This window comes from Coffea arabica, chromosome 9e (genome assembly GCF_036785885.1).
Source record: "Coffea arabica cultivar ET-39 chromosome 9e, Coffea Arabica ET-39 HiFi, whole genome shotgun sequence".
In the NCBI taxonomy this organism is placed as follows: domain Eukaryota; kingdom Viridiplantae; phylum Streptophyta; class Magnoliopsida; order Gentianales; family Rubiaceae; genus Coffea; species Coffea arabica.
The window spans coordinates 26604812-26629010 of record NC_092327.1 but is presented as its reverse complement, the minus strand read 5'-3'; the positions used below and the strand labels follow the sequence as shown (position 1 = coordinate 26629010).

Below are 24199 nucleotides of genomic sequence, written 5' to 3'. Positions count from 1 at the left end.
ATTCTGATTTTATAGAATTTAACAGAACACTTTTTTTTATAGAAAAAACTCATGCTATTTACACAACCGTAGAGGAAGTAATAAATAGAAAAAATAGTTCAAAACATCTCATCATATTTTGTCAAATAAATTTTTTCATCCTTCACTTTAAGAATGATAACTTTACATTCTTTACAAAATCAAATCAACAAAATTTGATCCCAACTCATGTTTTTTTTTATCACTTTTTACCTTGATTCATCAAGTAATCCACACATGATCATTTTTCTGGGGCCAAAAAGGTTAGATTTCATTTATAAATAAACAAATGATTCGATCTACATTCATTTTTGCTCTTAGAATAGTAGGATCTGATCCGAGCTATATTAATTTTTTTCCTAAAAAAGTGAAAACTAACCCAATCTATATTCATTTTTGTAATTAAAAAAGTGAGATCTAACCTTTTTTGTATATAAAAAATGATTGCATGGGGATCGATTGATGATTTCAAGCTAAAAAATAGTTGAAAATTTATGTTGGAACTAAATTTTATTAACTTGAATTTGTAAGGGGCATAAAGTTGACATTTTAAAAGTAAAGAACAAAAAAATTCATTTGATAAAATGTTAAAAACATTTTGAATGATTTTGCTTAATAAATTTATTTTGTAAGTGTTTAACTCAAAAGGTTCTTCTATCTCGTGTAAGAAGAGATCTAGGTATCACTTCTTCTTCTTCTTTTTTGAAAAAAGGATAATTTTTTTGTTTTTGGTGAAATTTTCCGCAAGCTAGATGGTAAGTTTGTTTTAGAATTTATGATGGTCCACACCTTTTTCCTGGTCTGTTAAGCTGAAAAAAAAAGGAAAGAAAAGAAAAAACATTTTCGAAATAGAAGGCGGGTAATATGTATTACCTTGGAAGATGACTATTGTAATAATTGAGATCCGCGACTTGTGGAATTGTCTATTTGCATTACATACGGTATATACTGAGACAACAATTGTATGCACTAAGGTAACAAATATGTCAATTATATACATTAAGTCAACAAATATGAATATGAAAACAATAATATCTAAAAATATAACATATTTCATCGTCCATTGAAATTTGAGCCTGTAATCTCATTCATTCAAAATTCAAATTAAACCGATATTGGCGATCAATTGTACGATGCAATTGCTATGGAGAGATCGAGAGAAAGGTATTATATTGCCACAATTCTTGTTGGTTGATTTTGTTTGTGAGAATATGGAACTTTAATATATAACTCCCTATTGAGATTTTGGATTTGGTCATGTGCTTGAGGCTTTTTTCATTAACTATACCAGATCTAACTATTAATAGTATATCTTGTAAATCGTGCATACTATTAGATCTAATAAAGTTAAATGTGAAATCAGACGGATGATCCAAAATTTATGCTTTTGATAGTTTAATGGGTAAAAGCATATTACTAATAATTGAATGACCAAATCTTGACTATTGAAAAAGTTTTGTGACTATCGGAATAATTTGCTTTAAATGCTTTTACCCTATTTTATTAAAGTTTCTTCTTTTAGTAATGGCAAGGGACTTGGTCAAAGAAAGCCAAGCGGATTAGATAGAACATCAGAGGTGGATAATAAAGTGGCGGGATTCACGATCAGTTTTGGTCAATATTGTGAGCGAAAGAAATGAAATAGATTAATGTCAAAAGCGACTCTTTTGTAAATCTATAATGGTAATTATAATTACAATTACAATTACAAAATAAGGGCAACTATTATTACAATAATGGTAGTTGCCGCTTTATTAAACCATACAGAGAAATTATTCCTTCACCTCATTAATAAGATTTGTGGCTACTCGAGCCAAATCATATGACTGCAAAGATTGAATTTTTTTTTCCCACATAGAAGAATGTGAAATGCCAAAAGAATTTATACAAAAATCTTATGTCATTCAAAACCACATCCAGAGAAGAAAATTCACTTCTAAAATAATTAGTAATCCTGTCAATGGCACATGAATTGGTTTAGTAGATACAAGAATAATTAATTAGTTTAGTAAATACACAATTTGGAGACAATATCCCTTTTTTTTTTTGGGTAGCAAATTTAGAGGCAATATCGGTGAAATTGGAATGATCCATTGTACCCTTTGTCTTTTTTGCTAAAAAGATTGATAACATATCAATAGAGCAAGACTTAATTGATTGTAATTACATAACATGGGATTGAAACTACAGCCATTTGTCTTTATGTTATGGTTTATTTTCCTCTTAATATAAGCATCTCATGCCATTACAATAAAACGTATGCTACTAGAAAGTTGCATGGATGATGCAAAAACGTCTCGAACCTTGTTTGAGTAAAATAGGCATTAACAAGCTTTAAATAACTTTAATAAGCTTTAATAACTATCTTGTTCTTCATGAGAAGTTTTATCAATTTCTATTTAGTATGAACAAGCTTTAAAAAGTAGGTTACTCAATTCAAACTCAAAAATTAACAAGCATTTTTCACATTTTAGCTTATGTAAAATAGGTATTTTTGGTCAAAATAACATGCATACACAAGACGTTATAACTACAAGGAATAGTTCGCTGGTTGGCTCTCTAGATCTTTACTTGAAGGTCATCGTTTCAATTCTTTCCTAGTTACCATGTGTACATCTTTGGGGCAAGCTCTGTACCACAACATGGGGACCAAATCTGGCGTAAGCCAGGATATCCTTGCGTCAACAAAAAAAAAAAAAGACATTATAACTACAAATAGTTTCAATTATTCTGCATAACATCATTTGGTTGTGCAATATGTCATCTTTATAAAATAATGTTTGTTTGGATAGTATATTATTTGTCAAAATTTATTTGTCTGTATCAGCAACATATTTTTTAATCACCTTTTTATTCCATATACATTACATCAAAAAAGTGTTATAAAATATTTGTTTCATTAAATTATCCCAAATAATCTACTAGCCAAACACACTTAATGATTGTTCACAGTTGCTACTCACATGACAAATTTCAACAAAAAGAATGAGAGGATGGGGAGTGGGGATAGCTTTCATTGTCAAAACGAAAGTAAATGATTGGTTAGGTTAGGTATAGGGTTTTATTTTCACTCTCTCTCTCTCTTTAAAAAAAAAAAAAAGAAATCTCAACTACTTTTGGTGTGCCCACATGAAAGAAATCTCATTCCCTCTATTTAGTGTTTATAATTTGTAATTTTGGCATATAGTATGATATTTTCGTTCTATGTATTTAATGTTTTCTAACTTGTGTTTCATGCTGTACGACTTGTTTGCGAGTGATTATGGATACCGTGTGACATGAGCTATAGCTCAAACACTTGTATGACATGTTATAGGTCCACCGAAATGGGAAGCCTTAACCGGATGTGTTGGACGCTTGTATGACACGTTATGTGGCTCATGTGGTATAAAAGATTGTCGGTTGATCATTTATTTCCACAGCATGAGATTTGGGATGTCACCTATATTTGCCTGAAAACTTGAAAATGGAAAAATAATTTCAAGAAAGAATTCAAAAATCTCAAGGTGGCACACTAATTATTTGTAGGACATCTTCTCTATTACAAGATAAAAGAGAGAATTGAAAACTTCTAATGAGAGAATTTTCTTTTTTTTTTCAATAAGGATATAAGCATAAAAATTAAAGAATATCTGTCATTTGATTCTTCAACATTAGTTTAGTTTATAAACATTTTTTAAAAACATTACAGTAGAATTCGAAATGTGGTCATGTTAAGTCCCATTATCCACTGAATTTTCTCATGTACTTTTATTTATTTATCTAAACAAAACCACACGGATACTTTTAACGTCAAGCAGCTAATATGAACTTATGAAGATCATATTGATTAGTCCGAAGTCGTTGATGTATAACCATTCCCATATGAAGTAGGTTAGTTAGTCCGATTTGCCCTTTTTTTTGTTTGGTTATAATCAATTTACGTAGGAAGCTTTGTCTATCACACATGTTGAGATGCCTTGAATTAAATTTTCGAACTTTGCTGAGCTGTTCGGGGGTCTCGCTGTTACGGTATATATTAGTTACCGTGTTTGTTTTATTTCGGGTCTTGTTTTGGACCTATTTTTGGGTCCAGTCTGTTTGGTTGTATATATATACACCTTATTTTAGTCTGTAAACTATTCCGATTACAACCCTAATAAAATCTGATTTTCCTCAAGTTATTCTTGTCTGTTCTTGTTTGTTCTTCTGTTCCGCTGCATCTGTTATAACAACACAATTATAGAGAAAGCATATTAATTACAAGAAGTCCCACGATGCCACAACCAATTGAAAGGCCACATGTATTGTTATTGCCACATCAAAAGCTAGGTACATAAAATCTTTGTGCTGTCAAGCAAAGAGTTTTTGTCTGAAAATGCAAAAATGTGGCAATGTTAGAAGGTGACTTTTAGTGTTTAATGTTTAAATGCTTATGATAATTAAAAATATTTAGGTAAACTCAATCTATACGTACACTTATAAATAAGCAGTGCAAGATCGGCCACATCATCACTGGAATTAGGTACTCAATTGTCAATAATTCTCCTCTGTTATTTAAACACCAGCCAAGTTAAATATTTTGAATCATTTGCAGAAATATGTGATTGCAATTAATTCTTGGAAAATCAGATTTTATAGGGGGCGAAAATATGTAAGTATTCCACTTTAAGTATTAGAGCGAGGATAAAAATTGAGAGTGAATGAATAGGGAGAAGAAGTTTAAACAAGTTAAACACTCTAATGTTTAAACTTGTTTGACTATTTTCACGAGTTTAAATTTTTGTTTAAATTTGACTTGTTTACTTCTCGATCTGAGCTGGAACGAGCTTTTATCGAGGTAAACCTGAGTCGAGTTCGAGTAGTTTGCATTTTTTATATGTAAATTTCACTTATGTGTTAATCAATTGAGTTCAAACCGAATTTAAAAGTTCATCAAACACAAATTGTTATTCAAGTTTGGTTTAATTAATTGGTGAATTAAACTTAAACGAACTCTTATCAAACTAACTTCAATTTAAATACCGAATAGTTCGATTCATTTTTCAACCGTACAGGACCTACATGCACTAAGAACACATAAAAAAAAGGGGAGGGAAATTAAAGAGGATTGCATGAATGAATACAAATTAGTAAGTTTGGTCCGTACTATTAATACTACGCCTTCTCCTGTTGCGCATTTAACATTGCTAATAGTAATAAATCCATGTAAACTGCTAATTGAAGACATCTCTAAACAAAAGGAAATATTTGTATATGTATTGGTGGCAAAATCAATGTCTGTGTAATGTCTTGCACGACATAATTTCATTAGTATATACTTTACATTATTAATGCAAGATTGTGATCCTTTAATATCATTTTCTTAAAAATGATAGTTATCTTTTTTAAGTTACATGATGATGTATGGTTATATTTAAAACCCGTGCTTAGGTAGTTAGGTAAGGAGTTGGACATTGTTATGGGAAGTTTCCTTTTTGGTAAATTATAAGTGTAAAGATAAGATTAAAGTGATAACAAAAAGTTTATACCATGCTAGATCCATGCTTAACATGTAACTAGTAAAGATTAAGATATTTCCTTCATTAAAAAAATTTAAAAAAAGGTAAAACACATGCACGCGCACACATTAAATAAATTGAGACATTTTGCAATTAAAATGAAACATTAACTTACTCTCACATCACGAAAATTGAAAAACAATAGTCTCTAGGTTCCCATGATTTCATTTCACAGAAACCAAAGTCTCTAGTTTCGCATGATTGTCGGCACCACCATGTCGACCCAATTATGTTTAGCTTTTGTGTTTGTCAATCTTCATTTGCTATGCCGAAGAGGCATTGGTTTAGTGGCAGATTGATATTCCAAAAATAAGTTTTGGACTTTAATCCTCCTACTTCCTCCTTGTTTTTCAAATTCCGCTGCTTCTCTTCTAGAAAAAGAAAATTTTTGAAAATCTTCATTTGCCACAACATCTAATGTACTTCTGGCTAGCCTAGATCTCTTGCTCATTTTTTTTAGTATGAAAAAGTTTGGACAAATCTGATTTCAATCACCATCACGGTTCAGTACATGCTTTTAAAATCATAACTCGCTTTTATAGATAACTAGTGTTGTACCCATTCGTTGAATGAGAATTGTTTAAAAATAATAAATTATTTAGTGTAGTTCATAAAAATATTTGCATAAAATACAAATTTATTGTATAATCTATTATAACCTTTCTTAAATACATTACTATGTGCACATTGTTATTCAAAAATAGTCTTATAATGTAAATTTAAACATCTAATTCAGTGATTAATAATTCAAAAATGCAAAAAAAAAAAAAATCGACAATGTGATAACATTCAAAAACTTGAAAATAGGCAAGATCAAATCTTGGCTGATCTTCTGTAAACAAAAGAATGGCCAACCCGTTACCAAAACATTAATTTTGGTACTTAATATAAATGGCTTAAAGATTAATGTGAAAAGAAAAGAAGCCGAATGAAGTATTAATGAAAGATTAGAATCCATAATCAATCAAGTCATAGGAACACAGCAACCTTCTAAATCTGTTCACGGCTAATAGAAGCAAAACGAAAACATAAGATGTACTTTGCTCTTAAGTCAAAAACATAAAAAATCTAAATAGTCTAATGTATATTGCATGATATGAACTGCTGTTTGACAATGAACTTGATGCCTTGTCATTTATGTAATCAGTGACACCTTTTTGTTCTTTAGAAGCTTTCTACCAAAGTCTAAAAAAAACATTGAAAACCACACAAATTTTTTTTAACCCCAGAAACCTAGAAAATAAAAAAAAATAGGACATTGTTGAAGACAATTAATAAATTGTCAAAGGCAATTAAAAAATCTTGTGAAAACACATAGTTTAAAAGGCCACTTTTAAATCACTAACCAAAAAGCAATATGTGTTCTACTTGAATTGAAAAGTGAATCCATAAATTGAAATAACAAATTAATTACAAAAAACCTTGCTCGAAATAAAAACCAAACTATAACTTTTGAAGATTTAGAAAATTCAAATTCAATGACCTAGCTATGAAGACGGTGTAGGAAATTACAGATCACATACAGCGAGCATAAACAAAATCCAAATATGGTCCTTGCATTGAAGTAAAAAAAAAGAAAAAACTTTCCAAAAAATTGGTGGAAAAGTGTAAACATTTTCACTGCTTGATAAAGTGATGAGTAATAGGTCGAGAACCATATATATGAGTAAAAATGTAGAGTATCTGCGATAGCGATATTCTGATAAAGATAATCTAATATTTGAATTGATATTTCGAACTTTTAAGTTGAAAATGAGAGAGAGTTAAAAACATAATTCAAATTTATTTATACTAATCCCCAAGAAATTTAGACTTGACGATTAGGGTTAAGGAAAAAAAAAGGTGAAAGAATGGAAGAGATAATTATGGAAGGATTATCTATAATTGTATAGGCAAAAGAAAAAAGAGGGATGGAATAGCGTAGGTTATTAGGGAGTTAACTCATAAAGCACGTTGTACCTACTTGCCCTGTCGTTCAGTCACGTAGAAAAGAGACAAAATAAAAGAATAAGAATGAGAATACACTTTCTTTATATATATATATATATATATATATATATGATGAGTCATCACTTCTCATTCAAGCGAAAAATACGTGGACAATTACATGTACATATCTATACTATATATCTATACTATATATAAGAAGCACTTTGTGCTTCTACTGTTGGGGATTTCGAGTGCATCCGTTTGCTTTAAGCTCTTGTACCTTGGGCTGCTGTTTTGTACGTTGAGTGGTGGGACCGCTCTTGCTAAATTGGAGCCAAGCATTTGATGTGAGTTGACTGCTCCCACTGCTGCTTCAGCTTTTGCGGTGATTTGAACATCCGACTGCTGGCTGTGCAGCTGGCTTTCATAGCTTCTGTTGTACTTCAGAGCTGTGTGGATGGAGAAGGAAAAAAGGCTTTTTCTCTTCAAATTTTAGAATCTAAAATTTATTATAAATGAATGTTTACAAGCGATTTAACGTTGAAATAGGAAAACACAGAATCCCGCTTGCGGGTTTCAGCGTTATTATGCAGTCGGGATTTTTAAATTTTTTGTTCTACTCCACAATTGTGTGGTCTTTTGCTCTTCAAATTTTAGAATCTAAAATTTATTATAAATAAATGATCCTTTATATATATAAGAAGCACTTGGCCCTTCTACTGTTGCTGGGATTTCGAGTGCATCGGGTGCTTCGGGCTCTTGTACGTTGCAATGCTGGTTTGTACGTTGGACTGAAGCACTTGGTGTTTCTACCGTTGCTCGGATTTCGACGCTATCCCCCTGCTCCAGGCTATTGTACGTTGCAGTGCTGGTTTGTACATTGACTCATTGAGTGCTCCCACTCCTGCTTCAGTGCATTTGGACTGCTGGTTTATTGGCTGTGGGCTGTGGACCCCGCCTTGATTATTATTTGTATAGATAGATGGCTTCTGTTGTACTCCAGAGCTGTGCCGATGGGAAAGAAAAAAATGCCTCTTCTCTTGAAATTATAACTTCACTTAAATGATAAATCAAGTTTAAAATGTGAAATGCGAAAAAAAAAAACCAGGAATTTTATTAAATTACTCAATTGAAATGTAAAAAAAAAAACAGGAATTTAAGTTCAGACCAGAAGTAAAATTCATAGACTTAACAATCATGGAAAAAAACCATGTTTAAAATCTGCAATATGGAAAAAAACCAGGAATTTAATCAAACTACTGAATTAAAATCCAAAAAAAAACCATCAGAATTATGATAAAACCATTAAAATCATGGAAAAAACCATTAAATTTTAGATAAAAGCCATTAAAATCATGGAAAAAATCAAGAATTATGATGGACATTAGAATTGGAGCTCATAGATGTAGAGATATTACATACATTTCTAATATGAACATGTATATTTATTAAACCATGAAAACAAATCAAGAATTATGGTTGACATAATAATTGGAGCCTATAGATTTAGAGATTAGAGAAATATTAAATAAATTTTTTATATAGAAATGTATGTAAGTGATAATATGTAGATTTAGATAATAATAAATTCTTTTTTTTTTCCCCGGAAACGTTAGAATGATAATATATAGATTCAGATATTTTTAGATTTGTGATAAACATGAGATATAGTCTACTCCTGAATCTTGACCAAGGAGCTGAATCATGTGTCATAAGGGTTAAATCAGTTGTCTGCCACTACCTTTTGTTTTTTACTGTTTTGGCCATTCAGATGCTTATTTTATGGACCAGTTTCCTCCCAAGGTTGGCTCTTTTTGTCATTTGGAATTCCTTTGCCTCGGTTTTCCATATATTTCTTGTTTCTTACTAATGGACGACGGATACATAGCAAAGACAGATTTCGTGCAAATAGTTTCCTACATTCATAGAACCAGTTTACCTGCAAATTATAGTACATCTTACAGCTTCCTTGAGATCAGCTATTGTTTTATCCTCATCCAAACTTAATTTAGATGAGCTATTCGTTTGTTTCATGATAGTGTATATTTCTTTCATCTCAATCTCTACTCAGGTGTTCGAAGTTTCTTATAATACGCAGTAGCAGAGGTGGTTCGATCAGCTTCATCTGCTCTCTCCATGGAGGTTTTGTACTCTTTCCCTTTCGTTTAACTGCTTTTCTGTTCTGCCTGAATATATTTAGTTCATAGCTCGCTCCTTCTGTACTGAGACCCTTGCCGCATTTTACGTAAATAATTTGTCCCTTACGCATCACCGGATATACCTGTTTACGCATATATATACAAAGAATATATATATCTGTCCGTATGCCTACATTCTTCTTTGTCTGTCTTTGTTTCTGCCTTCGTCTGCGCATATAAAAAACATGAGCTGCTCTAAGCTATGGATAAGGGATGATCGTAAAAGGATAACCGAAATCGTAAAAAGAGAGAAAAATTTGCTGCTCTATCTGTCCAAGAGAAAGAGGCTCGACACAAAAAGAATAGAGAGGCTTCTAATTGGAAAAAATCCTTGAATAGAGAGGATTATAATTGGAAAAAATCCTTTCCAAGTCCTTGCCACAGCAATTTCAACAGGCTTCTAACTCACCAGCTTCTGCATCTATTATACGTACCCTTCCTGCTGAACAATGTTCCTATGGTACATGCTAATCCAAAAACTCTTATTATATTCTCATAATCTGTCTCTTCATGGTCTGTTCATGATAATCTGTCTATTTCTCTTGCTTCGTTGATGGTTAGCTTTGAATAATAAAGTTACCAGACCCGTTCCTTCTCCAACCTTCAAAGACAAGGGAAACGTTCTTGGAAATATTGGTTGTAATCAAGGTTAGTGACAATATTTATTCTTCTTTGCCAACTTTTCTTACAATTTTAACCACTATGTTTACGTATACTAAACTTGGTATTTTTCTCCATGACCTTCAGCTGATTCACGCAGTCAGTTCTCATGCTCTGATTTTACAGAACACTTCAGAGGTACTATTTCTATCTACCATGAATCAATAAATCCACCTCAACTTAGCTGTATATGTTTGTTTGTTTCCTGCTACATTGTAGTGATTTAGGCTGTCCATTGTTTCTTATCCTATTTCAATTGCATTTCCTTTTTTATAATATCCATGGCACCAGTCCCAACTCTATTTATTGTAATAGGTGCTTCAAAACCTGGTATCCGAATTTCTCAGTCTCCAAACAATAGTGGTGAACTACCTTATACTGAGTCGGGTAAAAAATTGAAGGACCAGATTTCTTCATTCTCAAGCTATGAGAAAGGTACATGTCATACTTTGTTTTCAATGTATTCTTGATACTGATATTATAAACACTATTCTATTGATACAATGATCTATTTCCAACTTTCATATGCAGGGTCTACTTCTAACTCTGTGACACAAGATACATGTGTAGCCACTGATATCACACACAATGCAGGTGATTTAAGCTTTAAAATTAATCATTGATTGTTGTTCATTATATACAACCATGAACATTATTATCACCAGCTATATTAGTATTCTTCTTTGATTCTTAGATAAATCATTCATATGTATGAACTGCTACAAATTCTTGACAGAAATAGCAGAAAAAACTTCAGGTGATAAATCTTCTTTCAACTTTTTCAAAAAAGTCCTGGTACCATTGTCTCTAACAATCTGATGGACTTTATTTTTAATAGGTTTGTCAGCTCTGCTGCCAACAAACCAGGTGTATGAACTTCCTCATAATCCCTCTGCTAAAACAAGAAGAAGTGCAGGTTACTAGCTTTGATGTGAAATTACTACCTTCTGTGTAGAAGAGCTCAAATTAGCATATCACCTACTTAACAACTGTCATAAGGTTGTCATTTTATTCTCAATTTAGTTGTATACCTACAAATTTGTTATTTTTGTTCCATGCTCATAGACTCTATTTCACTCTCATGTTTTGCAATAAATCATCTGTAAACTAATTTCAGATTAACAATTGATTAAATAATCAGCTCATTGAAACATGCTAAACTCTTTAATTGCTTCTGATATGACTGAAAATGCTCCAGTATTTCCTATGGCAGGCTTTCAAAGCTGCAAAATCAGCTTCTCTGACTGGTTCATAATATCACGCTGACATGCATAAGTAATAGTTCCATTATATAATCTCAAGCCACTTCTGTTCATCCAAATACCTTGTTCATATTTGTACCACTATGTATATGAAGCTTATGGCTTCTGCTTCTGATTATATATAGTTGAATCATCCAGGCAGAAGTCATTCATCAGCAAAACAAGTGAAAGCTATTAAGAACAAAAAGAAAAAAAGCAGAGGTATACATTAGAAACTACTGGTTGTTCCTCTTCTACCTTCTTATTTTCACTTCAACCTTTAGTTTGGCTGAACTAATTGCTAATTTTATAGGTAACCAAGCTGTCGATAGAGTTCATGCACTCCAATTTATTAATGATCAGGCATATACACTATCTGCAAAAGCCTTTTGGTCAAATTGGTGGTCGCATCAATGATAGTTTTAACCTTTCAATTAGATTTGACAGCACGGTTAAATCATTGTTTGCCATTACCAAAACTTTGTTACCGTGTTGCCCTTCTAGATGCTGATTATGTGGATCCTTAATACCTGACCTTAACCATTTTTGTAATTTCATACTTGTTGGTCTTTGGACGCCACTACTTCTTGCATCTCACTGATAATGATGCATTGATGCGATAGTGTGTATTTGATAGACAAATGAAGTTTCATGCAAGTTCCTCTGTATATTCAAGGATCAAGCTACTTGCAAATTTCTGTATATATTCAAGAAGAAGAACTCCCAGGGGTTTTCCTTCGCTTGTTTAGGAGAAGAATCAGGTATTCTTTTGTTTTCCAGAAATTTTTTTCACTTCTCCTCCTGGTTTTTCTTTGCTGGTTTTTTGCTCACTTGTTTCAGGTTTATCTATTTATGTTCATGTGCAATATTTGGTATTCAGCTCTTTAATGCCCATGTGCATACTGTGTTCAACTTTCTTATCTTAGGTGCCAGTGGATTTGCTTTTGTTATCTTGGTTTGGTATATCAATGGAGGTATTCTGCTTCTTTTTACGTATAGTTCACTTTCTTCACATGCATGCTTAGTATGTTAAGTTTTGGGGATCTGGTTTTCAAAATCTGTTTTACCCTTTGATCCACATAGCCTGCAACTCTTGCTTTTGGAGTATGCGTGATCATCTCACTCGCCGAGAAACCGCTTGTCATGACTATATTCACAAGCGACGGCTTCTTGTGCCAGAACTTGAGAAAATATTTCTGCTTTGTCTCCTGCTTCTTTGTTTTCTCTTGTGGTTCTTGGTCTTGCTCTTTTACCCCCCTTTCTTGCTATTTGTTTTGTTCAAGTAATTCTTATTGCTACATCTTTATGTATCTATTTTCCTTAGAATTTTTGTGCTTCTACTTTTCTTTCACCTTTTTTTTGTGAAGACTTCTTTGCCCAGCAATTATATTGTTATCTATTCTCATATTTTGTTCATATTTTTTCCTTGAATTTAAACTTTTGATCAGGTGGGATTCTTTCATGGAGGTTGTGGATTTTCAGCAAATATATCTATATGTGATGGTAACGCTTTTGTGTATTTTTTTTAAATATAGTGCTGACAATAGTTAGTTTTGGTACAACTCTTTAGTTTGTTCTTTGGGCTTTTAGAGATATTAGCTATGATAGTTTTCCAATTTTTAGGTCTTATTATTTTTGCAAGTGTCACGAAGCATCTTACGCCTCAACCAGGAGCTGGTGGTTTTGATACTCCCATTTCTGGATGAAAAGAAGTCCAGTGATAGAGGTAGAGGTTTTGTTGTCTTAATCTTATGTTCTAAATTAACCCTGAAATTTTTACTCCAATTTCATATGTATTTGTTAATTTTTGGGTATTCCGTGTAATTGTTGAGAAGGATGAGCATTTTCGAAAGCTAACGAAGGGAACACCTCCAGGAACAAAGCAAGGAACCACAGTTCAGGTGGTTCTTCTACTGGCCTTTTGGATGTACAACATGTGCTTATTTTTAAGCTATTAATTTGTGTCAAACAACCCGGTGAATCCCTTGCAGAAAATTTACAGAGGACTAGAGAGTGAACCAGACTTGTAATGCAGGATCCTAAGGTGATGTCATGTAAGAATAATCTGATCTACAAGTTCTGCGATGTTGTGAAATTTGTGAGGATGTAATCATAAACTACTATTTGATTAGTGCTTGGAAATTGCAGAGATTATAATCTTGTTCACGATTCCTATTTGATCATTAGGTTGAATTTGGTCTCCAAGTATATTTGCATTTACATCTATATTTGTATTCTTTCATTGTTATCTGTCAATGTCTTTTGTAGTGCTTCCATGTTTGTGCAGTATTACTAATTAGAAAGTTTGTCACCGTAGAATTTGAAGTTACCAAATGCTTCTTATCTGATATCGTTTCTCATCTTTATCATGTTGTTTGAAGACTTCTAAATAGAGATTGACATTGTAGGATTTCCACATGGATCGTTGTAAATTAATTCACATTGTTTCCGGTTCTATTATCTACTCTTATACATTATCATTGAAGCCTGTTGATATAGGAATATCACACTTTGTGCAGCTTCTACATCTTTCTGTTTGAATGATTCAATGTGACTATCCCTAAATCAACTTCTACACATTACTGTGATCTAGAATAACTGATTGGCTGGTTTCAGAGAGAATGTTTGCCAGCCCTTGATCCCAATCACATCCAAGCAATGGGTTTTTGCTGCTATAGCGAAAGAAGTAAAATTCCTAACTTATTGTCTTTCTTCAGTCCCCAAATTTTCTTCCTCACTAAAATATTTTAGTTTATTTAAAAAATTCAGCTACACTTTAGCATGAGGATTGTAGTACACACACTTTGGTAATGAAGTTGAAAGCTTTGATCTCATTTGCTGCAAGAATCAAGTGGAAGTTTTTCTATAGCTTGCTTGTACTTCTGCTGTGAACTTGTACTTTAATAGTAGTTGACAAGATAGTTTGCATACCATACTGAACTGCATTTTTGAATCTTAAATGATTGTGTAATGAAGAAAGGAAGGTAAAAATTGGAGTTGATGTGCAAATGCAGTGGGAAAAACGATGCAAGAAGTTAAACGTTGCAGGAGACCTGCCTCTATGAGTGGCAAAATCCAAATTACAGAAGCTTGAAGAAGGGGTGTTCTTGGTGAGAAGGAGTTTCAGTGGAACTCATAAGCTTCTGGATGAAAAGCTTGAGGAAAGAGTAGGTACACAAAGCATTGAAGAAAGCAAAAAAAACACCAAGACCAAAGAGTAGCAAGAGAGCACCAAGTATCTTGAAAAAAGGAGGGAGATCACAGAGTTCATTTCCGCCAAATGATCTGATCTTGTAAAAGCTTGTCCAGAAGAACTTTTTTTGATCTTTGATCTTATTTTGCGATTGAAAACTTTCTTTTACTTGATGATAGTAAATCACATTTGTTTGAGAGCTATTGCATATAATATCATCAGTTTAATCTTATTTTGCACAGTTGGTTATGTGTTCCTCGCTACTGTTTACGAAGTTTTTTCTCTTAATTTATTTTGCCTAGGAATATCAGAATCGAGTTTGCTTCTAGCTCTGCTGGCAAACGAAAAAAATAAAGGACCTAAAAAGAGGCGCCTGATGGAGTTCACCCACTCATTTTCCATTAGCCATACAATCTTATAATCCATATGCGGAAAAATTGTCCACCAAAATATAAATGACCAAAATTTTTTAATAAAACACCTGGCGCCTGCGCATTGCGCAGGGAAGCCTCCTAGTATTTAACTAGGTAAAAATACATGGACAATCGGGTTCCACACGTTCTCTCCTTTATCTGTTTGGGTCATCACATCGGTATAGGCTAGGCCCACCTAATTAGTGTTCTTATCCTTGAAAGAGATTGATGTTAGAGTGACCAAGCATCATCTTCTTTTTCTTTTAAAAAAGAAGTAAAGAATATAAAAATACAGAGTAATATCCTATTATATACACTTTATCAAAAAACAAAAATGTTTTAGTTTTAAAATCGTAGTTACAAGATCCTTTTCTAACTACCTTATCTAACTTTTTGAATTTGGAATTTCATTTGGTATTAGCTTTAACTTTTTGGCATTTTTTATTCGTTACCAAATATCTATTTCAGATATCCGGACATTAAATAAGTTTGAAATTTGAAAAAATTGATCAAATTGATTACAAGTGTACTTACACGTGTTTGATAAAATTCAAGTTTGAAATTTGAAATCTAAAATTTGAACCTGTTAAATTATTGAATTATTAAATATTAAATTTAATACATTTGATTGGATATCACAATAAGTAATAAATAAATAGCTACTGATTTTAGGAGTAAATTTTGTCTAAAAAGTTCAATGCTACTTAATTAATTTAGATTATCTATTTTTAGTTATTAAACTCGTTTGAATATATTAAAATCTGAACTCATTAAATTTAAGTACTGAATTGGATTATCAAACAAGGCCTAAGTGATTATAGCATTCCATTTTTTTTTTTGAAGATACAACTTAGTGCAACATTAAATAACTTTCAGCCAATTCCATGTTTGCTTCTCAAGTCATTCCTCTTCTCTTTTTGTAAGACTTGAAGTCTACTTTAAACTAAATGTATATGATGAGAAGTAAGCTATAATGATGCAATCAATACGAACAATTAATAATTGAACAAATTTAATTTGCAAATAACATTTTTTGGACCTGTTGTATTTGTTGCATATTTGATATAATTCCCACTATTAGCACAGATGTATTACAATGAAATTATTTGGATAGAGTATTATTTGAAATATTATTTGGAATAATTATTGTAGCAATTTTTATGATGTGATGTATGTGAGATAAAAAGGTGGTTGGAAATATAAAAAGGTGGGTTGGGAAATATGTTTATGATGTAAGCGAAATATTATTTGGGATAATTTTACTATCCAAACAAATGATTTTGAAAGCTGCAACTAATATGTAAACTAACATATTGAAAGTGCATAATCATCTATAAGGACCAGTGATTTTGGCACACCTTAAATTTGTGCTAAGAAATATATAATTGTGGATGATTATAAAACTGTGTTGATATATTGTGGTTGTGGGTGGTAATAGAACTATTAAATTACCTTTATATTGTACTAATTTTATGTGAAACATTCATAGTATGATTTTATCCTTCATTACAAGAAAAATATTAGAATTTAAAAAGTGACAAAAATGATTAACATCGTAGAGTTGCTCTTGATTTATGTATTGTTACATTAGATGTGCCCATAATCAAAATAAAATGTACTCTTTTTATTTTTGTTTTTTAAAATTTGACTTGTTGTTTTATTCGATAAAATGACGTGTTGTTTTCCAGTTGTCGAATCCTGACAAATTAGTAAAGAGTTTCAATTTGGTCCTTGAGAGTGATAAAATCTCAACTTAGTCCTCCAAACTAAGAAAATAATCCTTATGTGATCCTTCAAACCTTTATTGAGGTTTAAATGATTAACTAGCTCTATGAGGATATCTAATTGCGGGAAAAGGAAAGTATAAAACGCCATTTAGTCTTTTCTACCAAAAAAAAATTCTCATCTTAAATTGTTACAATGAAAAAAGTGTAGTCTTTTCCAAATTTGTTGTAATATTAGTGCAGAGCACTTTAAAAGTTTCATCACTAATAATTAAAAAAAGGGATAATTGCAGAAACCTCCCCTGAGGTTTCTGACATTTGCACTGACCTCCCTTGTGGTTTGAAAAATTACACTAACCTCCCCTGAGGTTACTAATCCTTTGCAAATTCAGTCCAAACGATTAAAATATTATTTTAAGGAGTGAAATTAGAATTTTTTACCAAATTTGTCCTTTGTACTACATGTCCAATGAATGACAAAGTACTATAAATCAATTAACAATTAATAAACTTTAAAGAGTATAATTTATGGGCAAACATGCATTACTCATTTAAAGTATGTTGGCCTAATCAGCAACATCCTTCAGATCCCGACTCGAAGGGACTAACCACCCAACCCGTGGCTCCCAGGGGTGCAGCCCCTCATGCTGGCCGAGCGTGGTACGGTGTTTTGCACTGCCATTGTGGTTAAGGAAATAAACTTGCGCCTTCGCTAATAGTTATAGCTTTTGGTACAATGGTAAACGCTTGATCCTGACAAAGTACCAGTTCTTTACGGGTATTTTACTTTCAAATATTTAATTTATGATAAATATATCAACATTTGTAAGTAAAATTCAAAAATTGTTATAGTAATATTCTTGCAAAAAGAAATCGATAAGTTATTTATTTAATATAAATTAAATATTTTTTTTAAAAAATAAATGGCCCATAAAGTATTAATTTTTTATGGCTTTCATCCATTACACGAGTAAAGTATTCGCTCTTTATGTGCAGTTTATTTTGAATCATTTAATTTATATTAAATACATAAATATTTGTAACTAAAATTGAAAAAGTGTTATATTAATATTTTTACGGAAGAGAGATTGGTAGGTTTTGTATTTAACAAAAATTAAATATTTGAAAGTAAATATAAATCTGTATTTGAGCGTAAATATTTGTATTAAATTAAATGTTTGAAAGTAAAATACCCTTAAAGAACCGGTACTTTAAATAGTTACCGCCTTTTTATAGGCAAACACGCATTACTCATTTAAAATACCGGCATTTTACGAATATTTTACTTTCAAACATTTAATTTATAATAAATATATCAATGTTTGTAAGTAAAATTCAAAAAGTGTTACAGTAATATTCTTACAAAAAGGAAATCGGTAGGTTATTTATTTAATATAAATTAAATATATTTTTTAAAAAAAGAAATGACCCATAAAGTATTAATTCTTTATGGCTTTCATCCATTACATGAGTAAAGTATTGGCTCTTTATGAATATTTTATTTTGAATCATTTAATTTATGTTAAATACATAAATATTTGTAACTAAAATTGAAAAAGTGTTATATTAATATTTTTACGGAAGAGAGATTGGTAGTTTTTGTATTTAACAAAAATTAAATATTTTAAAGTAAATACAAATATGTATTTGAGCGTAAATATTTGTATTAAATTAAATGTTTGAAAGTAAAATACCCATAAAGAGCCGGTACTTTAAATAGGTAATGTATAAATTATACTCCTTAAAGTTTATTAATTGTTAATTGATTTGTAATATTTTGTCATTCATTGGACATGTAGTACAAAGGACAAATTTGGTAAAAAATTCTAATTTCACTCCCTAAGACAATATTTTAATCGTTTGGACTGAATTTGCAAAGGATTAGTAACCTCAGGGGAGATTAGTGTAATTTTTCAAACCACAGGGGAGGTCAGTGCAAATGTCAGAAACCTCAGGGGAGGTTTCTGCAATTATCCCTTAAAAAAAATGCACCTTTATCTTTGAAACGTCTAAGCCAGAATGAACTCTTCACAAGGATGAAACTAGGCCTACTCAATTTCTTATTTTGTAACTAGATTCCCCCATAGTTAGTTATGCTTATTGACAATAACAATAAAGTCTTGAAGGAATAAGCTAAAGAAGTTTGTTGAGATTTTACCAAATTTTGAGATGAACTCGTGATTTTGTAAAGCTACTTTAGAAAACCAAGTTGATTTTTTGTTTAACAATTTGCGGGTTTGAATTGATATTTTTGGACTATTTTAGAGAACCATGTTGAAATTTTTAAAGTTTGAATAACCAAATGTATGTTGGGGAAAATAGAAGTGAGGTTAATCCATTCCAAAATGTGTAAGATAAAATTCGTTATTACATATTAATAGTGTACACTTTATTTCTTTTGTTCCTATACTTTGATTCATCTTTGAGAAAAGAACTTCATTCAGGTTATTAGAGGTTTCGTTGCTACGAGATTCAGGATTCAAATCTTAGATCTGACAGTTGGGGATAGGATAGGAAGGGTATGGGAAGGAGTGGGAAGCAAAAATGAAAAAAAATTGAAAAAAAAGCTTTATTTCCTTGGTTGGTGAATGTTAAAAATTTGTATATGACAACTTACAATGACCATTGCTTGTTGTTAATAATCACAATTCTCACTTGCAATGTTTGGGCCCAAAATTCCATGGAGTGTTGTTGTCCAATCTTCCAACCATTAAATTGTTCCCAAGGCCCAACTCACCATACCATCATCCCCAAACAAAAAAGATTCCGAAGAATGACAAAAATCGAGAACAAGTAGGTGCTTCTAAGGAGGGTCAAAACTTAGCAGATTCGATTTTTAAAAATTCAACGGTTCAAATTGTATCACATCAATTGATGAGATAATGTGGCATAATTTGAACCATTAAATTTTTTAAGATCGAATTTATTCAAGTGTGAGAAAGGACTTGTATATTTACGATCCAATTGTTTGAGACAATTATAAATGAAGATTGTTGAAGCGTCTAGTGCTATAATGTGTTTATATAGCCATAATTGTGCTTATAGTAGTGCTATAATAGTGTTTATCTGTGGTGGAGCCGGTGGAGAGACTTGACAAATCCTCCACCCCCTCCCACCTTTTGCATAACCTTAAAAAGCTTTAATTTGAAATTTAACTGAATCATAATAATTTTGAATAATTATCTCCCACAAAGATTAAGAAAAGAATAGATATAATTATATACTAAACATACATGACTTTTACGATGATTATGTAAAATATTTGATAATTGATTTCACTATTGATTAGGAAATCGATGTAAATTTCTGAATTATTACTTCGTATAATCTTTAAGAGAACCAATAGCAAAATGTGGCCCTTCTTGCTTTTGTCATCATTGTCTTTGCTTTTTGTCTTTTTTTTTTAAATAGTGGTTAGAATTAATTTTAAAACTATAATACTTGGTGCTACTTCTATAAGAATAACGGTTGTGTTGCTTCAAAAGACAAAAAGCACATCTAACTAAAGAGGGATATATGTGATTGTGTATTATATTGCAAAGTAAACCCAAAGTGTTTGTGTATTGTATCGCAAAGTAAACCCAAAAGGTCTTTCTTTTAAGTACTTAAAATTACGGAATCAAGTTTTTTTTTTAGTGCAGAGATTTCAAGTGAAAATGCATCAAATAATTTCCTAAAACATTGAACTAGTTTATTAATGCCCACTCTTATAGCATACTCGAACTCTTAATCACTATGACTCAATGGAGTTCATATTTTACTTACTAAATTCAAATAATTTGACATTCACGTGCACAAATTCAAAGGAAAATAGTACACTCAATGTGACGCTCCCACTTCTTTCAAGAGCGAACCCAAGGGTATCCTCGGAACGCCTGCCCAACTCTCGCCAGGACTCGATACAAGTAAATTCCAAACTTAAAGGTACACAACCAATAAATAAAAGTCGAAATGCAGAAAAGTCGCTTCCTTAATGGAACATTCAAATCTTACATCAACTTTTCCCCAAAATGCAGCCACTATGAGTCGACTAGTCAATTACATCCCAAAATTTTAATCAGAAGTAAACAAGTCGGCTCTCCCCAAAATTCTTTCCATTCCGAGCTCCTGTTAAGGAAAAACAAACTAATGGGATGAGCTGACGCTCAGTGAGGCCAAGAAAAACATGCAAATACATAGTTCACATAGCCATGGCATTTGTACAAGAATTAAAACAAGAAAATTCAAGTAATTCACAAATAATAATAACACACATTCAAAAAGGATACAGGAATTCTCAGGAGTTAGGTTTCACTTGCTTCGCCAAGACTCGATCAAATACTTCCCTGCGATGACACTCCGTCAACCGGGTAGGTATTAAGTGCATAGAACTTCACTTACTCTTCTCTCTTGTTCACCATTACACCCCTGCTCCGGGCCCGTATTTCTTTTATAAAAGGCACTACTCCACGAGTATGCCAAGCGAGATCTCTTAATAGATCAAATTTTTGATTATCTCATGGTTCACCGAGCTTCGCGACCAAGTCCATGTTGACTCGAGTTGCAAGGTCGGGCAATTGAGATTTGAGCGTCCCCCGATTATTATTATGAGTCGATGAGATTCACTCCAATCGACAAATACAATTATAAGCCGATGAGATTCACTCCAATCGGCATGTTCAACCACAAAAATAAATTCAACTATGAGCAATTCAATTGTATAATCAATTAAAAGAGAACGAGTGCGATAAAGTACACATTCGACTCGACAATTGTAAATCACATAATCAATAAGAAGCAATTCACATAATTGGCAACTATTCATGCACTTGACACTCACCAATTTAAAATAAGTGAGTAAGTGCAAATAAGATCTTTAGTGGTCAGCTCCGAGATTCTCTTCAAGATCCTCTTGAGCGCCTGAAGAAATAACAATTAACTATCACTCACAAATACTTACAAACCCCTTGCCAAACAAGGAAGAATGTACACTTGCATAATATTAAGACAACGTCTTAAAAGAACTTTAACATCTCGAAAATCGAGATTCAAAAGTGAGAATTTAAAGTCACAAGACAAACTTGCATCCTCCATGAAAATGAGTTTAAAACGGATGATCGATATCGAAAGACAATGAAAAATTCTCAAAACTCATTTTCCAAGAAATCATGAATTTTCAGCTTTGCGCGATAAATTTGGTAAAATCAGATCTGGAGTTTGGTAAGTCCAAAAATGGAAAAATTTATACTGTTGTAAACTAAATTTAAAGTTCTAAAAGTTCCTAGAAGACACTTTTCCAAGATTCTAAACGGAGAACCTTCATATTTCAGCTCAAAGTTGCTGATTGAAGAAGGTAAGACAGAACCAGTCTTGGTTTTCGGTGATATTTGGAAATTTGGATAAATTCGCAGAAAATGAATCAGCCTTTGAAATTTGTAACACAATAAGTGTTCCATACAAAGTTTCAAACACAACAAATGGAACAAAATTCGTAGTTTTGAGCAACAAAATATAACAGTTTAAAGTTGGTTGATTTTTGTAATCTGATCAGTGAATTTTCAGATTTGAGAAGCAATGTTTGGGGCATTATTTGGGCATCGAAATGGTATTGAAATTACACCAAATTTGGTACACTTAAACCTCCATATGTGGACTACCCCTCTATCAAAATTTAGATTGAAACTCACACGGGAAGTCAGTTAACGAAACGACCAAAGTTTGTGAAATGTTTCAAAGCTAATCTGCCATCCTACTTCTCTTTCTTTTTCAAATGTTTTGTCCAACGAAATCAGCCCCAATTCGCTCCATTTTTGAAACCAAGATCCCAAAAACATTTAATAATCAATTTATAGTTAAATAACACTAAAATTTTCGAAATATAACATCCCAAAACAGATTTGACCATTCGGTCAGCAAGGAAGGTAAAAATTTCCAGTTTCCAGTTTTGTCACATTTCCGAAATCAAACCATATCTAGCTCTGTACAACTCCAAATTGAGAATGGTTTATGGCGTTGGAAACTAGGTTCCAAATTCTACAATTCATCAGAAGACATCGTTCTGAAAATATTTTCACAAATGGAACAAAATCGAGCCACAGGATGCAGCTTCCCAGTTTCATTCGAATAGACAGTCAAAACAGAACAGCCAACTTTGCCGACTCATTACGGTTCACTCAAAATGAACTAGCAGGGGATTTTTATACTGTTGGAAAGCTATGAATGTTTAATTTTGAATGCCAATTTTGACTTTTATAAAAAGAGTTATGTTCGGACAAAGAAGCACTGTCCGAATAAGCTGCTATGTGTTTTCCAGATTTGAATCTTTACCAAAACTCAAGTTTTGGACAACCATTCAATACAATTTTTGAAAGACACTTTGTACACACAATATACAACATATATCCATCAATTTCACAGCCAACCAAGCATCAAAATTTCGAAATAAAAACAGGACAACATGGACAGAATTTTCTGCCAGCTTGCCTTCACAATTTTCCTTCGATTTCTCTCCACTTTCTAACCATAAACATCTCATTTATCACATAAACAACCATAATCAAACAATCAAGCCTCAAGTCAGCTATCTAGAGGCCTCATCAAGACAGCTAGCCTATAATTTAAAGTGAGATAAATGGTTCCTCAAGTCCGCTAGCCTATAAACGCGATTAGGGTTTCAAACCCATGAAGATTAACTGTTAAACTTCTTATAATTTGAAAGGTTAAAGAGGTTGAGTGCTTACCCTTTAAACCCTTGAAGAAAACCATATTTTTCACCGAAATTTCCTCCAAGAAATTCCACAAGATTGCTTCTTTCTCCAAGATAGAATGAATCTCCAAGAAACTAGAAGGTTGGATGATGATTTGTAGACAAAATGGAAGCCAAAAAAGTGGAGTTCTCTTCCTCCTTTTCTTTTCTTGTTGTTGGCCGAAAATGGAGAGAGAGAAATGAAAGAGTTGTGTGTTGTAGCTTGTCTTGGAAGATTGGAGGGAAAAGTAGCTAAGAAGATTTGCCAAAAAGTCAACTTTGAATAGTTGTCGGAATAGGGTTTCGTACAACCTCTTTTTCTCTCGGGTTTGATACACTTATGCACTAATCCTCTAAGGTAATTCCTTTAACACTGTAATTACTCACTCTTACTAGTCTAGTATTAATTTCTCAAATCTCCACTTAGTCGTTCTGACACGAAATACATGAACTTTCGACTCGCGTGCGATAAAAGCTTAATTTGAACTCACTCACCTCTAATCTCTCAATTAACTTTTCTTAGTCTACTATTAATCATTTTTAATTCTCCAAGATAATT

General features: G+C 32.1%; 1 protein-coding gene and 1 long non-coding RNA gene across 2 annotated transcripts; one reads left to right on the top strand and one right to left on the bottom strand.

The window, feature by feature from the left end:
• The first annotated feature begins 10050 nt into the window (after positions 1 to 10050).
• LOC140014521 (uncharacterized) lies at positions 10051 to 15020 on the top strand. Its single transcript, XM_072065460.1, has 15 exons — positions 10051 to 10145; positions 10247 to 10333; positions 10433 to 10483; positions 10661 to 10780; positions 10877 to 10939; positions 11040 to 11102; positions 11184 to 11261; positions 11746 to 11808; positions 12263 to 12347; positions 12513 to 12560; positions 13035 to 13089; positions 13210 to 13312; positions 13462 to 13487; positions 13578 to 13640; positions 14601 to 15020. The coding sequence occupies exons 6-14, from the start codon at positions 11057 to 11059 to the stop codon at positions 13614 to 13616; spliced, it is 543 nt and encodes a 180-aa protein (XP_071921561.1). The 5' UTR covers positions 10051 to 10145; positions 10247 to 10333; positions 10433 to 10483; positions 10661 to 10780; positions 10877 to 10939; positions 11040 to 11056; the 3' UTR covers positions 13617 to 13640; positions 14601 to 15020.
• A 5622-nt stretch (positions 15021 to 20642) lies between these two features.
• Positions 20643 to 23843, bottom strand: LOC140014892 (uncharacterized). Its single transcript, XR_011821624.1, has 3 exons — positions 23636 to 23843; positions 21736 to 21815; positions 20643 to 21023 (listed from the first exon to the last, which is right to left on the bottom strand). It is a non-coding gene; the product is annotated as an uncharacterized lncRNA (long non-coding RNA).
• Between the last annotated feature and the right edge of the window lie 356 nt (positions 23844 to 24199).

What these genes read in the sequence shown, in the direction of transcription:
- LOC140014521 (XM_072065460.1), top strand. Translation starts at nt 11,057, where the DNA reads ATGAACTGCTACAAATTCTTGACAGAAATAGCAGAAAAAACTTCAG. An exon ending in GGTTTGGTATATCAATGGAG is followed by an intron (nt 12,561 to 13,034) that starts GTATTCTGCTTC and finishes ACTTTTGATCAG; the next exon opens with GTGGGATTCTTTCATGGAGG. An exon ending in AAAGAAGTCCAGTGATAGAG is followed by an intron (nt 13,313 to 13,461) that starts GTAGAGGTTTTG and finishes GAACACCTCCAG; the next exon opens with GAACAAAGCAAGGAACCACA.